The 13,210-nt window shown below is 40.7% G+C and overlaps 2 protein-coding genes across 4 annotated transcripts in view; one reads left to right on the top strand and one right to left on the bottom strand.

Moving 5' to 3' along the window:
- kcnip1a (Kv channel interacting protein 1 a) overlaps positions 1-9,050 on the top strand; it is a 46,209-nt gene extending 37,159 nt beyond the window's left edge. For all 3 annotated transcript variants that reach the window (XM_087850110.1, XM_087850108.1, XM_006781403.3), the window contains 7 exons: positions 2,927-3,051; positions 5,233-5,302; positions 5,410-5,480; positions 5,595-5,702; positions 5,782-5,886; positions 6,871-6,933; positions 7,368-9,050. In XM_087850110.1, the coding sequence (XP_087706236.1) occupies positions 2,927-3,051; positions 5,233-5,302; positions 5,410-5,480; positions 5,595-5,702; positions 5,782-5,886; positions 6,871-6,933; positions 7,368-7,415 (590 nt within the window). In that variant the 3' untranslated portion in view covers positions 7,416-9,050. The remainder of the gene's footprint in view (positions 1-2,926; positions 3,052-5,232; positions 5,303-5,409; positions 5,481-5,594; positions 5,703-5,781; positions 5,887-6,870; positions 6,934-7,367) is intronic.
- tlx3a (T cell leukemia homeobox 3a) lies at positions 8,692-12,960 on the bottom strand. The gene is made up of 3 exons (XM_006781404.3): positions 12,283-12,960; positions 11,045-11,282; positions 8,692-10,411 (listed from the first exon to the last, which is right to left on the bottom strand). The coding sequence occupies exons 1-3, from the start codon at positions 12,707-12,709 to the stop codon at positions 10,228-10,230; spliced, it is 849 nt and encodes a 282-aa protein (XP_006781467.2). The 5' UTR covers positions 12,710-12,960; the 3' UTR covers positions 8,692-10,227.
- Between the last annotated feature and the right edge of the window lie 250 nt (positions 12,961-13,210).

The following is a 13,210-nucleotide window of genomic DNA, read 5'->3' as shown; positions in this document are numbered from 1 at the left end:
TGTGTGTGTGTGTGTGTGAGCCTGAACCTCAAAACCTACACCTCAGTACCCCAGTGTGACGCTGACAATGTCTGATCTGCTGGGATGAAAATGACCTTCAAGTGATGTGTGACCGTGTGTGCATGTATGTGTTTGCAGGTAGCTGTGTTTGTGTGCGTTGAACACGTTGAGGGAGGAGGGGTAAGCAGCTATATAAAGAGACTACAACTCAACATTATAAGTTATACAAAGTCATAAAGTCATACTGCTCCCATAAAGTACAAAATGTGAGACCACAATTCAGCATGCACTTACTGAGTCGCGTAATAAATTATTTAGATTTTTTTATCGTGACTTTTATACTTTAAATTGACATGTGCACCGTTAGATAATATCATTGCACACGACACTGTTCTCACCGTTTCAAAGCATCTCTACGGCTACATTTGACAAACGTGTGAGTCAGCAGGCCAAAGAGTCAGTATATCGTATTTGATTGTAGAATTCAAACCTGCTGGTTTAAGCTACGATGGCAAACTTTAGGTTTTTTGTGTGAAGTTCTGAATACTGAATCTGAAATCTGAAAAGTTCAGGCTTAATTTAGCAGTGAGATAAAGCAGTCTTTGCCTTGCTCAGTGAAATGCCATCTCAGTACCCATCATTCACTGGGAGAATAGCACTGAAGAGGGACTGGTGTAATGAAGCTTTACAAACCACTAATGGTTTTGTCACACAGATAAAAATGTCTCATTTCAAAACTGTTACTGTTTCAAAATGTGAACAACCAAGGACAGAGTGAACCTTGCACCCCGTGACACCAATTAAAGCTAAATGGGAGCCATTCAAAAGATTTAGCTTTGTGCCTGTGCTGGACACTGTCACTGTGGCTGTTCAAAACACATTCAGCTAAATTTTCGTCTGGACAGCAGTCGGCACAATAGTGACTTTGATAGTGATAGTGACTAGTGTGCTAAAAGGGGAAATGGTCCATAATTTTCTATGAAAAACAAACTGGGTGATTACAATCTCTCATAGATCTTAACTGATGCAAACACAGGGAAGTGCATAGCAGCTTCTGCTAATAGGACCATTCACCTTTTTTTTTCAGCCTAAATTTCACGAGGATAAATGAAAAGAACAAACATTTCTGAGGATTTTATCAGCTTTTAATGGGATGCCTAGTCAGACATTAAGACATCAGCCTTCATTAAACTCAGCAACTCATTATTTCAACAAAAGCAACATCTTTTTTTATTTATTTAGGTTCTGCCATTTGTTAATTTTAATAGTGTCTACTGCTGGAATCTTATCACGCCACTCCATGGCCCTTTTCAGCTTTAATTAGAGCCTGGCTGGATTCTTGTGGCAAATGTCGATACAGATTGTTAGGGATACACTTCATTAGGTGCACCTTGGTAGTACTTGGTTGGACTCCCTTTTGCTTTCAGCACCGCCTTAATTCTTCTAGCCGCAGATTCAGAAGGGTGCTGGAAACATTCCTCAGAGATTTTTTTATTAATATTGAGGTGGTGGCATCACATAGTTTCTTTCTGCAGGTTTATCGGCTGCAGATGTGAATCTCCTGCTCCACCACATCCCAAAGGCGCTCTGTTAAATTGAGATCCAGTGAATATGAATGCCATTTGATTACAGTGAACTCATTTTCATATCAGCTAACCAATTTGAGATGATTTGAGCTCTGAGACAGTATGTGTTACCCTGGTCATAAAGGTCAGATAAACAGATGGACATGGTTAGCAGAAATACTCAGGTGGAGTTTAAACAATGCTCTGTTGATAATAAGGAGCCCAATTAGTGCAGGGAAAGTATCCCCTACGACATTACACCGCCAACAGTTGTGTAATGCCAGAGTGTTGTGAGTTCAGAGATGCTGTTCTGTATAGTTTGGTTGGAATGTAAATGCACTGAGATCTGTTTAAATAGCTGATACTTGCGTTACCAAGCAGATGAATAAGGGTGCCTAACTGTGTCGCTGGTGAGTGTATATTGGCTGATATTCTTCATATATGCATGTTTTAAAAAACTGGTATGGAATAATGTGAACACAGCATGACTCACCATCTGGTAAGCTGTGAATTTTAATGCTAGTTGTACTGCAGAAAGTTATGGAAACAGTGAAGTATGGGCCATTTTACAAGCTTAACCCAAGCTTTTTTTCTGTATTATCTTTTTGCATTAAAAAAATAAATAAATAAATAAAAAAAACTCCACACCTTTTATATTCTGTTCAGCAAGTCGGCACGATCGCCATTAAATGTGGTGATAACTTCCTACTGAGCCTGGAAGTTTGTGGAGGAGGCCGCCTACTGATAACAGTCATTCAGTGGGCTGATAACATAACGGGGGCACCATGACCATTTTATCATATTCAGAATTTTTATTACTACTTCTATTAAATTATGCACAGTTATAACACTATGCATAATTATTACATTGTAGATTGCTTTGGGGGAAATTGTTCACCGGTTTAAATGTGTAAATGAGTGTCTCTAAAAGAGGGCGAGAGAAAATGTCTTAATTTTATATTGTTGTGTTCACCTATAACCACCGTGTGTGTGTGTGTGTTAAGTCAGAGTCAGTGGTGTGTCCTCTTTCAACCTCCCCTCCAGCGAGGACAGTAATGAGTTGTTAATGATAGGGCCGGTAAGAGGAGCAGCGTAGAGCTGCGAAACTGACCTTTACCTCTCTGTACCTCCATCTTTCATCCTCTCCTCTCCCTCTCCTTCGCCTTTTTGGTCACAGTGTGTATCATTCTGTAAAGACAACAACATTGTTCAAACCCGGTGCATACTTGTGACTTCACTGAGCCAATGTTGTCCTTTTCTCTTCATCTGAACAGCCACTCCCTTCCTGTCTACATCTATCCTTTTACTCTTTAATACTGATTTTTTTTCCCCTATATATATATATTTTTTTTACCCTTTAGACAAAGCTGATGATGACTTGGAGATGACAATGGTTTGCCATCGACCGGAGGGCCTCGACCAGCTAGAAGCTCAAACCAACTTCAGTAAAAGAGAGCTCCAAGTGCTCTACAGGGGCTTCAAGAATGTAAGTGACTGTAAAAGTGCACTGCAACACTTCACCTCCAGTTTTTTCATCACGACTTTCCTCCTGCTTAACTGTCTGTAACTTGAGTATGAGAGCATAAACAATAAAAACATCTCTTTAAATCAAAGAAAAACACCCAGTATCAAAAGACATTTGAATGATTTGTATTTATGTAGTTTTTAATTATTTTTTTTACTTTGTATTGGCTCATATACACGGTTGATAGCAGAGGTGGTGCTTTTAACCTGTACTGCAAGCAGCAAGTAGAGGGAGATAGGTATATCATAACATCTACCTTTAAATACACACTATGGGTTTTACTGAGCTGTCCTACCTAAATAGCTACAAACAGTGTTGGGAAGGTTACTTTTAAAATGTATTCCATTACAGAATACAGAATACATGCCCCAAAATGTATTCTGTAACGTATTCCGTTACATTACTCAATGAGAGTAACGTATTCTGAATACTTTGGATTACTTAACATATTGTCATGCTGTTTACAACTACATGAATGTACTATTGCTGTGATTTATTACTGTTACTGAAGGTCCGCGGCTCCAAACCGTAGTAAAGGGACCTCTGGCTAATACGGTGGGTTCTGTGTCGGGCTCATAGCCGAAAACTAGCTTTACTTTGTTGTCTGGGTCAACTTTGCTAGCGAGAGACAGAGAGAGGCATTGAAAGGCTGCTCCAACGGAACTTATTGTTTTCGGAGGAAAACACGAACACGGTGTACAGTCGAGTCTTAATAGCTTACTTACAACTGGGCTCGTCAGGCACTCTTCTTGGCTGCAGTGGTTATTATTATATTTACGTGCTTCCAGCTCCCGTTTTTGCTCGATGACAGCTCGTACTTTTCCTTTTTCTCCCTCCCTCGCTCACAGACACATAACGTGTATGGCAGTCCATTCTCCCAGCAGCACGGACTACACTGCCCATGATGCTACATTCTTTAGAGCTATACCTGTAGCATTCTGCCTATTAGCTTAGCACAACAACAACAAAGGCCTCTCTCACCCAGGAAACACGCAGAGAGAGAGCGTCACCCTGTAACCATGGCAACCGTAACGCTGCCGCTTGAACAATAGAACGTAGCTGTCAAACAAAACCCAAACAGGCCTGACCCGCCACAATATGAAACAGAAAAGTACCGCCGTGTAATCCATTTATTTCAACAAAGTAACTGTATTCTAAATACCACCCTTTTAAACGGTAACTGTAACGGAATACAGTTACTCATATTTTGTATTTTAAATACGTAACGGCGGTACATGTATTCCGTTACTCCCCAACACTGGCTACAAATTAGTGTGGAGATCACTATGAGCATCCATCATCATATTGGACATGCAGACCTTTTTTTTCCTTCTCTGATTTACAAAAAAATCCTCTGCGGTGCTACATGCACGCCTGTGCAGTAACCCGGTTTGCCTAAATCTCGGAGAATATATAATCTCTTCTTTAATACTGAGCCAATGTTTGCCAAAGCCCGGATTCAAAGTACACAACACTGTTACATTTCTTCTAGTGAAACAAAGTGGTTTTATTATCCTCCTGGTTTTCTTTGTGTAAGTCTGTACATTTAATTTCAGTAACAATGACTCTGCTTCATGACAGAGTGAATCATTTTCACAGGTAAATAAATGGGCCAGAGTACAGTCTGCATTTGTGGTCACGCAGTAACATGCAGGAAGTTGTGAGATTAAACATTCCAGGTTCCTTTTTTGCATTTTTGGGAGAGTTTATTCATTTGTCACTTAATTGTAACACTACCATTTTAATGCAGATATACTCTGTTTTGGTTTTTTTTTTTGTTCTTTACTACTTTCGCAGATTTTGTCGTAAAGTATATTTTATATTGAGGTTGCATTCTTTAGCTTAAAGCTCTTTATCAAAAATAGTCTCATAAGAGACACCCTGCTGTGATAGTCAGAAACTGTAATTAGATGTACCTTTGGTGATTGTCAGGAATTAGACTGTAATCATTTTAAGCAACTTTAATATGGCTTTTTGATGACCAAACATCATCAAGTCTGGATTTATCCAATCTCCGTGCCTTATCAGCTTTTGTATTTCTCCACTGTTACACCCTCCTGTGTACTCTGTTTACTTCGTTTGTGCTTGTTCAGTTTTCACATTGCCCTTAAACTTTGTCCTTTTGTCCCTCTCTCATTCCAGGAGTGTCCAAGTGGTGTCGTAAATGAAGACACCTTCAAGCAAATATACTCCCAGTTCTTCCCACATGGAGGTGAAGTGTGTGTGTGTGTGTGCTGTGATGTTTGCATTTATGTTCGTCTTTGTCTCTGCACGTTTTCCTGCCAGTGTATTAGCAACTTTTTTCTTCTTCTCCTGCAGATGCCAGCACCTACGCGCACTACCTGTTCAATGCATTTGACACAGGACACACAGGATCCATAAAGTTTGAGGTTTGCTTTATACTCACTCATTTCCACTCATTACATCTCAGCTCTTTGATACTCACCTACCCTACGCCTCCCTTATTCGGTTTGTCATTCTATATCTGCTTCGTTCTCCATCAGGACTTTGTAACAGCTCTGTCCATCCTGCTGAGAGGTTCTGTCACCGAGAAGCTACAGTGGACCTTTAACCTCTATGATATCAACAGAGATGGATACATAAACAAAGAGGTTTGTCTTAACTTCTTCTTTTTTCCACATGTCAGGTTTTATTCATCATAACTCATGGTGTCTGTGTTCTGTTTCACAGGAGATGACAGACATCGTCAGAGCAATCTATGACATGATGGGGAAGTACACTTACCCTGTTTTGAAAAATGACGCACCCAAACAGCACGTGGATGCCTTCTTTCAGGTACCATTATCTGCTTCCTTTATTTATATAGTAAAGTAAAGTAAAATTTTATTTATAGAGCGCCTTTCAAGATAAAAGTCACAAAGTGCTTCACAGAAGCTAAAACATAAAAATAAAAATCAACCAAAAGTAAGTTTAAAAAGATGAGTTTTCAGCTGTATATTCAATGAAACTGACAACATCAGCTTAGCACTGCCTACTTATCCAAAAGTCGCTACATTAGAAAATAAATGACCAGTTACTGTCGGCTGCAACATCCACCCAAATTATACAATGACCGAATCTCAACCTCATTGAATATGCATCCATCAAGCCATGCATCCAGTTTCTGCAACGTATCCCTGTCTACTCTGCTTAGACTGTGGGGGAAGCACTGTAAGCAGAGATGTTCATACATCCATCTCCACAGTCACCTGTCCGAGCTCTTCTGGTAGAACATGAAGGTGTTTCCAAGTCCAATGGTAATTTTATAGTATGTTGGGGCAAAAATTCAAATTTGCTCCGTATGTCATTGTAGAACTAATCTGACACAAAAAAAATCCACTATCCACTTGACATGGTCATATCAGAAGAGCTGGACACACTGAGCAGCTCAGCTAGCTGAGTTAACTGCTTTTAAATGTCAAAGTAAATAAATTAAATAATGTGACGTTTATAAAATTCATCAACTGTCTCCTCCCTGTAGACAAGGCTAAACAAGCAGCATTTATTTTATGAAAACCAGCTGCAGCTGGAGTGAGTGGATACAGGTGGGGGTCACTTAGGTAGGTCAGGTCTCTCCAACTGTCTTTGCAAACTGTAGTATGTCAGTCCTTTGGGGCTCCCACTGACCTGGGGCCTGTCTTGTCTGGTGGCAACCAGCTTCTGTCTACGCCAGCTAAATTTTCTGTAACTTGCAGCTCGCTGATTCAGCTATTGATTTAAATAGGCCGATTTACTAAATGTGTTTGTAGCTTTAAATATCACGTATTCTTCCATCTGCAGAAAATGGACAAAAACCGAGATGGTGTGGTGACTCTTGATGAATTCATCCTTTCTTGTCAAGAGGTACTGGCTTGTTTGCTTTTTTTCTTCAACTCACTCTAAAGGCTTCTTCCACTGAGAATAGTTTAACTAATGCAGGATTTGCATATACTGGAAAACATGATGGCTGACTACAGTGCTGTTGCTAATGTTATTAGTGCATTTGCTCTCCGAAATGTCAGCATGTCTGCACAAAAGACCACCACAGTCACAACAGTTTTGCTAACTATTTATTATTATTTACCGAAGGCCTCTTAGATTTTGCAAGTCTCACTGTACACGCTATTAATTATGGCTGTTAGTACAGTTTTCCATCAGTATTTATCTGCAGAGATCATTAAGATTTTATGGACCTTTACTGCCCCCTAGTGGCCAGTAAAACGAATTAAATGGTGATTGTTGGCCGACTTTCTTTTCTCACAGTCACCACTTCTTAATTCTCCTTCATCTTTGCACAGGATGAAAACATTATGAGGTCCCTCCAGCTCTTTGAAAATGTCATCTAGACACGAGGGAGATGGTGCAGCAGACGAAGCACAGAGTGTGAGAAGAGAAACGAACAACAGGAAAAAGAAAGAGGAGAAGGAGTGATGAATAAGAATCTGCAAGCAAAAGGAACAACCTAACTTGTGAGAGAAGGCAGACAAGAAGCTTGTCAATTTGGGTGTGACTGTTTTCCACAAAACCTTCTGGAAGGCATCCTACTGTAAGAAATCTAAGGCGATAAACCTTCACTGGTTTTGGAAAGCCTCCTTTAGACAAAGTTGACCTTTCTGTGACCACTTCTCTCATCTCCACCTCCCTCCCTCGTTTGTTGCTGTTGTCAGTGTCATCTTGGACGGTGCGCACTTAGTGCCACTATGTAAATACTGCCCCTCTCACATTTGGTTGAAGGCCTTTCTTATGTAAAATTGTTACCATGCAAGGACTTAAATTCCTGAATGCAGCTTAGCAGAGAGAGCATCCAAACGCACACTTTGTCTCATTAGAGGCTTAAATAAGAGCATTATAAATTTCTGTGTCAATACAAAGAACATGAGCAATATTGTGAAGCATGCACAAGAGATTCCTACAGTGTAATAAATGAATATGTGTCATAAAACTCGGTGGCAATATACACAACATCTTGCTAAATGGTTACGTTTGGGATGCCCGGTCTGTGTGCAGCATCTCACCGAGCCAGCTCGGCCGTTTTTAGACATAAAATCAAACATAGGCCTCTAAAGGTTTGCAGAGCTGAACGTGTGAATGTGTCCCAGCTTGTGACATTCTTAGGTCTTGTGACAGCTTGCAACAGTCCTCAGAGGCCTCCTTAACTCCTAATGTGTGTTCCAGTGTCGTCGGTCGGTGTTTGAATGTTGTAATGACTCGACTGTAGATATTTAACTGTTGTGTCTGTGGCTTCTTCTCAGTGTCTTGAATCACTGGTGTCTGTCTGTGTGTCTCTGACTACCTGTCTGTCCTTCTGTCAGACTGGATATAACCCTATAATTATTCTACCTGCCACTCGGTGTTAAATAAAGAGCCCATTTAGAGGTTTCCCCGGCATGCAGATGGAGAGCAATACGAGGATGTGCACGTGTTTGTGTGTGTGGTGTCCCGGTGTGAAGGTCCCATTTCCCTGAATATTAAAGTCTCATTTATTCTAGCATGTAGCTTCATCTTCAAATGAGCTGACTGTGTTTTTGCACGAGAGGCGAGGTTTGTCTTTAACTCTGTCTGTTGAAAACGTCAACTCAGAGCGACCAAAACTTCACTGTGAGGGAGAGATGTTGAAGGGAAGCTTGCAGAGGAGGACAAAGCTCAGAGAATAAGACAGAAGATGAAAGTAAAGACCTTTTCACTGATTATGGAGGAATGGAAGCCATGTTTCAAATAAGAGCCATCGTTTTGGAAGACTGAGTAGTGCAAAAATACATTTATAAATGGTTTACTGTCATGCCTACTCACTGTGCTACCAATATAGTGATTTTAAAAAAAGCAAAAACAAACAAACCCCAGACATACTTTCACATAGACGGACGGATAGACAGGCAAACAGACAGACACACTTAAAACAGTCAGAATGAAATAATGTGTGTATTGAAATACTGTAAAAAATCATTATATTTATCAATAAACTTTTCAAGAAATAAAATCAAGTAACGTCTGCTTATTTCCCCCCCACCATGTTGCTCCATACGGTTTTTCTGTTTTACACCTTATTATATGGTAAAACCTTTAAATAAGCACATGAGCAAAAGGGTCACAACAACATTTTATACTGTACACATATACAACGTAAGTACAAAAAGACTTGTACATTTGTGCCTCCGTTTCAAAGAACACGGCCCACAAATAAAGCATGATAATGTGCGTTAGGAAAAAAAAACCCAACTTCACCATCACTGAACATGCATCACTCCTTTTATTCCCCAACTTACAGCTCGTTTCATATTTTCCTCACTTCGCACCACCAAATCCAAGCACCTATTTTCTATTTATTACTCCTTAAAATAGCTTTTCTTTTCTCTCCATAATGTAACACTGTTGTCATAATTTTGTTGGAGCGCCTAACAGGTAACTGTGATGGTGCGCTGTAGTCTCGTCAGAGTGAGTACATCTATAAATGAAGGTTTAAACACCAGAACAGTTAAGAATTAAAGAGGAAGTAGCTTTTATCTTCGTTGTTTTGAGCAGACATTCTTGTTTTGTACTTTGATAAAAAACACAAAGAGATCTGGCCTTTCTCATAAACACATTCCAATCCGTGCACTTTGTTGTGTAGCTGCTGGAGTGCAGGCCTAGATGATTATCCTCCCACTAAAATTAAAAAAAGAAAAGGTAATAACAGAGCCAGCTGTAATCAAGTCCACTAAGTAGGGTAGACTAAGGCGATGGTCGCACTGAGAAACCACACCCTTACAAAACACTGATTCTTGCATCTCAATGTGGAGAATTAATTACCTCCATCAGGTCTCCTCTTATAAGTATACGAGCGCAAGAGGACAATCGCATGGTGGCGAGAATTTTTTATGGTGGTAAGTCTTTTTTCGTATCCTTTGAATTTGTGTAGTCCTGGTGTTTCCAAGTACAGAGCTGCAACATTTTGTCCAATAAAGTTTCTGCTTCAGGACTCACCACGACTTCAGGTCCACTTTCACAACCACTCAATCGGGTTCTTCCGTTTTTGTTTTTTTTTTCTGGTCACACTTTTTTTCCCCCTCCACAGTAAGGATCACAGTAAGTCCTACTGTCCTCATGTAGGTCTAATTTAATTAAAGTATCCTCGCAGGGCTGTTTGAGGATGTTCAGTGATTACCGCTTGGTGTCTGGTCTCTACTCTCTGTCCTCGGCCCAGGGTTGAAGGTTCTGCAGCGCATACAGGGAGGAGTTATGGGCGCACAGTGGATCTGATACCGCTGATTCGCTGAGGGACTTCTGGAGGGCGGACTGCTGCAGCTGCAGGATGAGGCGATTGGCCTGCTGACGCTCCGCCTCCCTCTCCTCGGCTGTCTGCCTCCTTAAAAAAAAAGAAAAAGAGAGAAATGAAACATTATTTTGGTTCAATAATTAAAAAAAAAAAAAAAGCTGTGTACAATTAAAGGAGAGCGACAGAAAGTCTTGAAGTCTAAAGATTGCTATTTGCAAGATGAAAACAGCAGCTGTGCCTTGTTAGGAAAAAGCATGGCGATGCAATAGATCTGTTCGAAGCATAAAAAGGAACTCAGTAAAAATATTTTGGGAATCTGAAAGGTGAATTAAGGGCTGATTAATCAAACAATACAAAACCCATCTTTGTTATTATTTAATTTAATTAGTTTCACTTATTTGTTTATTTTTTTAGAAGTTTTTCAATTTAATTTGGTCGGAATTTATAGTATTTAAACTTTAAAATTATTTCCACATACTAAACATACTATACTAAGCTAAAATTTAAATATTTCCTGTAAATGTACAGTCACATTTATGTATTCGTTTTCTCTTGCGACTGAGTCCGTTAACAGGAAGATGTCACTTGGAAAGTGGAAAGTTTGTGTTTTCAGTGTATAATAAAGAAGTCAACGATTTTTCCTGGAATTTTATTTTATTTTTAAAAAAAGTTCCTATACGGGCATCACTTTTGACACATGTTATCATGACATTTCATACCAACCTCCACTTGGTCCTGCGGTTCTGAAACCAGGTTTTGACTTGCGCGTCTGTCATCTTGAGACTCTTTGCCAGAGCTGCCCGCTCGGCGCTGGCCAGGTACTTCTGTCGATGGAAACGCTTTTCTAACTCACATATCTGAACTCTTGAAAAGGAGGTGCGGGGCTTTTTCCGTTTAGGAGGCGTCCGGTTCTGGTACGGGTGCCCTATTCTCCGCGTAACGGCGAATGGCACCAGAGCCGCTGCAGGAAGGAGAGACGGTGAGACAGCGATAAATATGAAGTGAGATTTTATACAGCAGCAGACAGATCCAAGGCCAAATATCACAGAAATCTGCCCTGTGCGACAACAGTGCCCTGTTTATGCGGTGCATATGTGAAATATGGTGACTTATATTATATTTATTAAGCAAGTTAAATCTGAGCAAGTCTTGAAACAAAGCAATAATAAATAGCGAGTAAATATTTCTTCTTGAAGTTGTGTGAACTTTAGATATTCGTGGCACTGGTAATTAGAACAAGAGCAACAACAAGCATTTTGGTCACCGTGGAATTGTGTGTCTGTATATTTACAACTATATATAATACATTTATTATATCAGGCCTGTGGTCATAAAAGCTTCCAATAATCTTCAATAAAATAGGCCACAGGACTATTTGTGTAATAAAAACGTTTCAAATCCTCTTCACACACCCTTATAAATACAGAGAACTGGTTATAGCTTTTATTATTTTACATAATTGTGCTTCAGTTTCTTTGAAATTTATGAGATAAATCACTCCATAGTCCAATAATCAGCTTATTTATAGTCATCTTTAATTCCATAAATAAATGCATTTATTTGAGTTACTTTCATGTTTATTAGAAAACTGCAACAACGCCAGGTTGTTTGGTTTAACTGTGTGAATGCACTGGGCTTGTTTTTCGCAAAAACGTGACGCAGGAATTAAACATTCAAGTTCTACAACAGAAGCCAATTGAACAAAGCGGATGATGATGTTTAATGACAGTCTGTAAATGTAGTGTATTCTAATATTTTTTTTAAATAACAACTTGCACAATGTTCTATATATTTACGCCTTTTTAGATAAATAACGGGCAAATAACTTAAATAGGCTTTAGAGTTCTACAGATATTTGGCAGAGGTGCTGGTTTTTGTAATGGCTGAGCAGCACTTACTACCGTTTTAAACATTATAAAATATTAACGAGGGGAAGTCATTAGTTCTAACAGCTGGCCTACCTGATATTCTGTCCTTGGCAAACCTGTTCCCTATCCAAGGGAAGCACAGACCTCCAAAGCCAGGAACAGCGCTTTGTACGGGGGCCGGAGGTCCCGGGGCTGTCACTGGTCTGTGGGCTGGGACGCGAATGACTCCCCGGCTGCCCAGACTCCTGCTCTCTCCGTATGAACCTGAAGCCTCCACCGGAGGCATTACACCGGAGAGGGAGATCGAGAGCGCGGTATATGAGGGCGCGTTGGCCCCAGTCGGGCTTCCCAAACTGTAATAACCGTCTCCGTTACTTAAATCTGATCCACTTTGTCTTCCAGCCGTGCGCGCGCTTTCTGGCTCAGTACCGGCTCCCAGAATCTGGTCGATGCCGAAGCTTATGGGCTCGTGATGGGCCGGTTTTGGAGGAGGGCTCGGCGCGCTTGGTGCTTGCTCCATTCCGCGCTCGGTCGCAAAAAGGGCAAGAAAACTGAAGCAGATGGGGGGGTTTAGGCGTTGTTCGCTGTGAGGTCAAACTGTACCAAAAGTCATCATCAGAAGTGTCGCCATCGCTGTCCAGCCGTAAACCCAGAGTCCAGCGCGTCCCGGTTGTCTCTAACAGGCCTCTTTCAGAGGACTGGGTCCTCTCTACAGGCTGTGGTGAAAGTTTGATGGGCGTTTGGCGAGATGTGACGTTCTGTCCTCCTCTCAGCGCATCAAAACGCTCCGTCTAGCAGCTCCGTCCTCCTCCATCCCTCTCCACCTTTCATTGGCTGGCACTGGAATGACTGATTGAATGTCAGTGGGGGTAGGCCAACGATTTGGCACAATAATCAAGATTTCACATAACCACGGGCGTCAGCGTGCTATATATATGGTAAGATATGGCATCTTGATGTTGTCTGAGTGAGTCAGTATTTCATTTGGCGTTTCTTGTAATTCTAATAGAGAGCAGGGAGC

The sequence above is a fragment of the Neolamprologus brichardi genome, chromosome 2, assembly GCF_056152115.1.
Source record: "Neolamprologus brichardi isolate AB-2024 chromosome 2, ASM5615211v1, whole genome shotgun sequence".
Taxonomy (NCBI): Eukaryota; Metazoa; Chordata; class Actinopteri; order Cichliformes; family Cichlidae; genus Neolamprologus; species Neolamprologus brichardi.
Note: the sequence above shows the minus strand (reverse complement) of the source record. Positions and strands in the feature narration are given on the sequence as shown.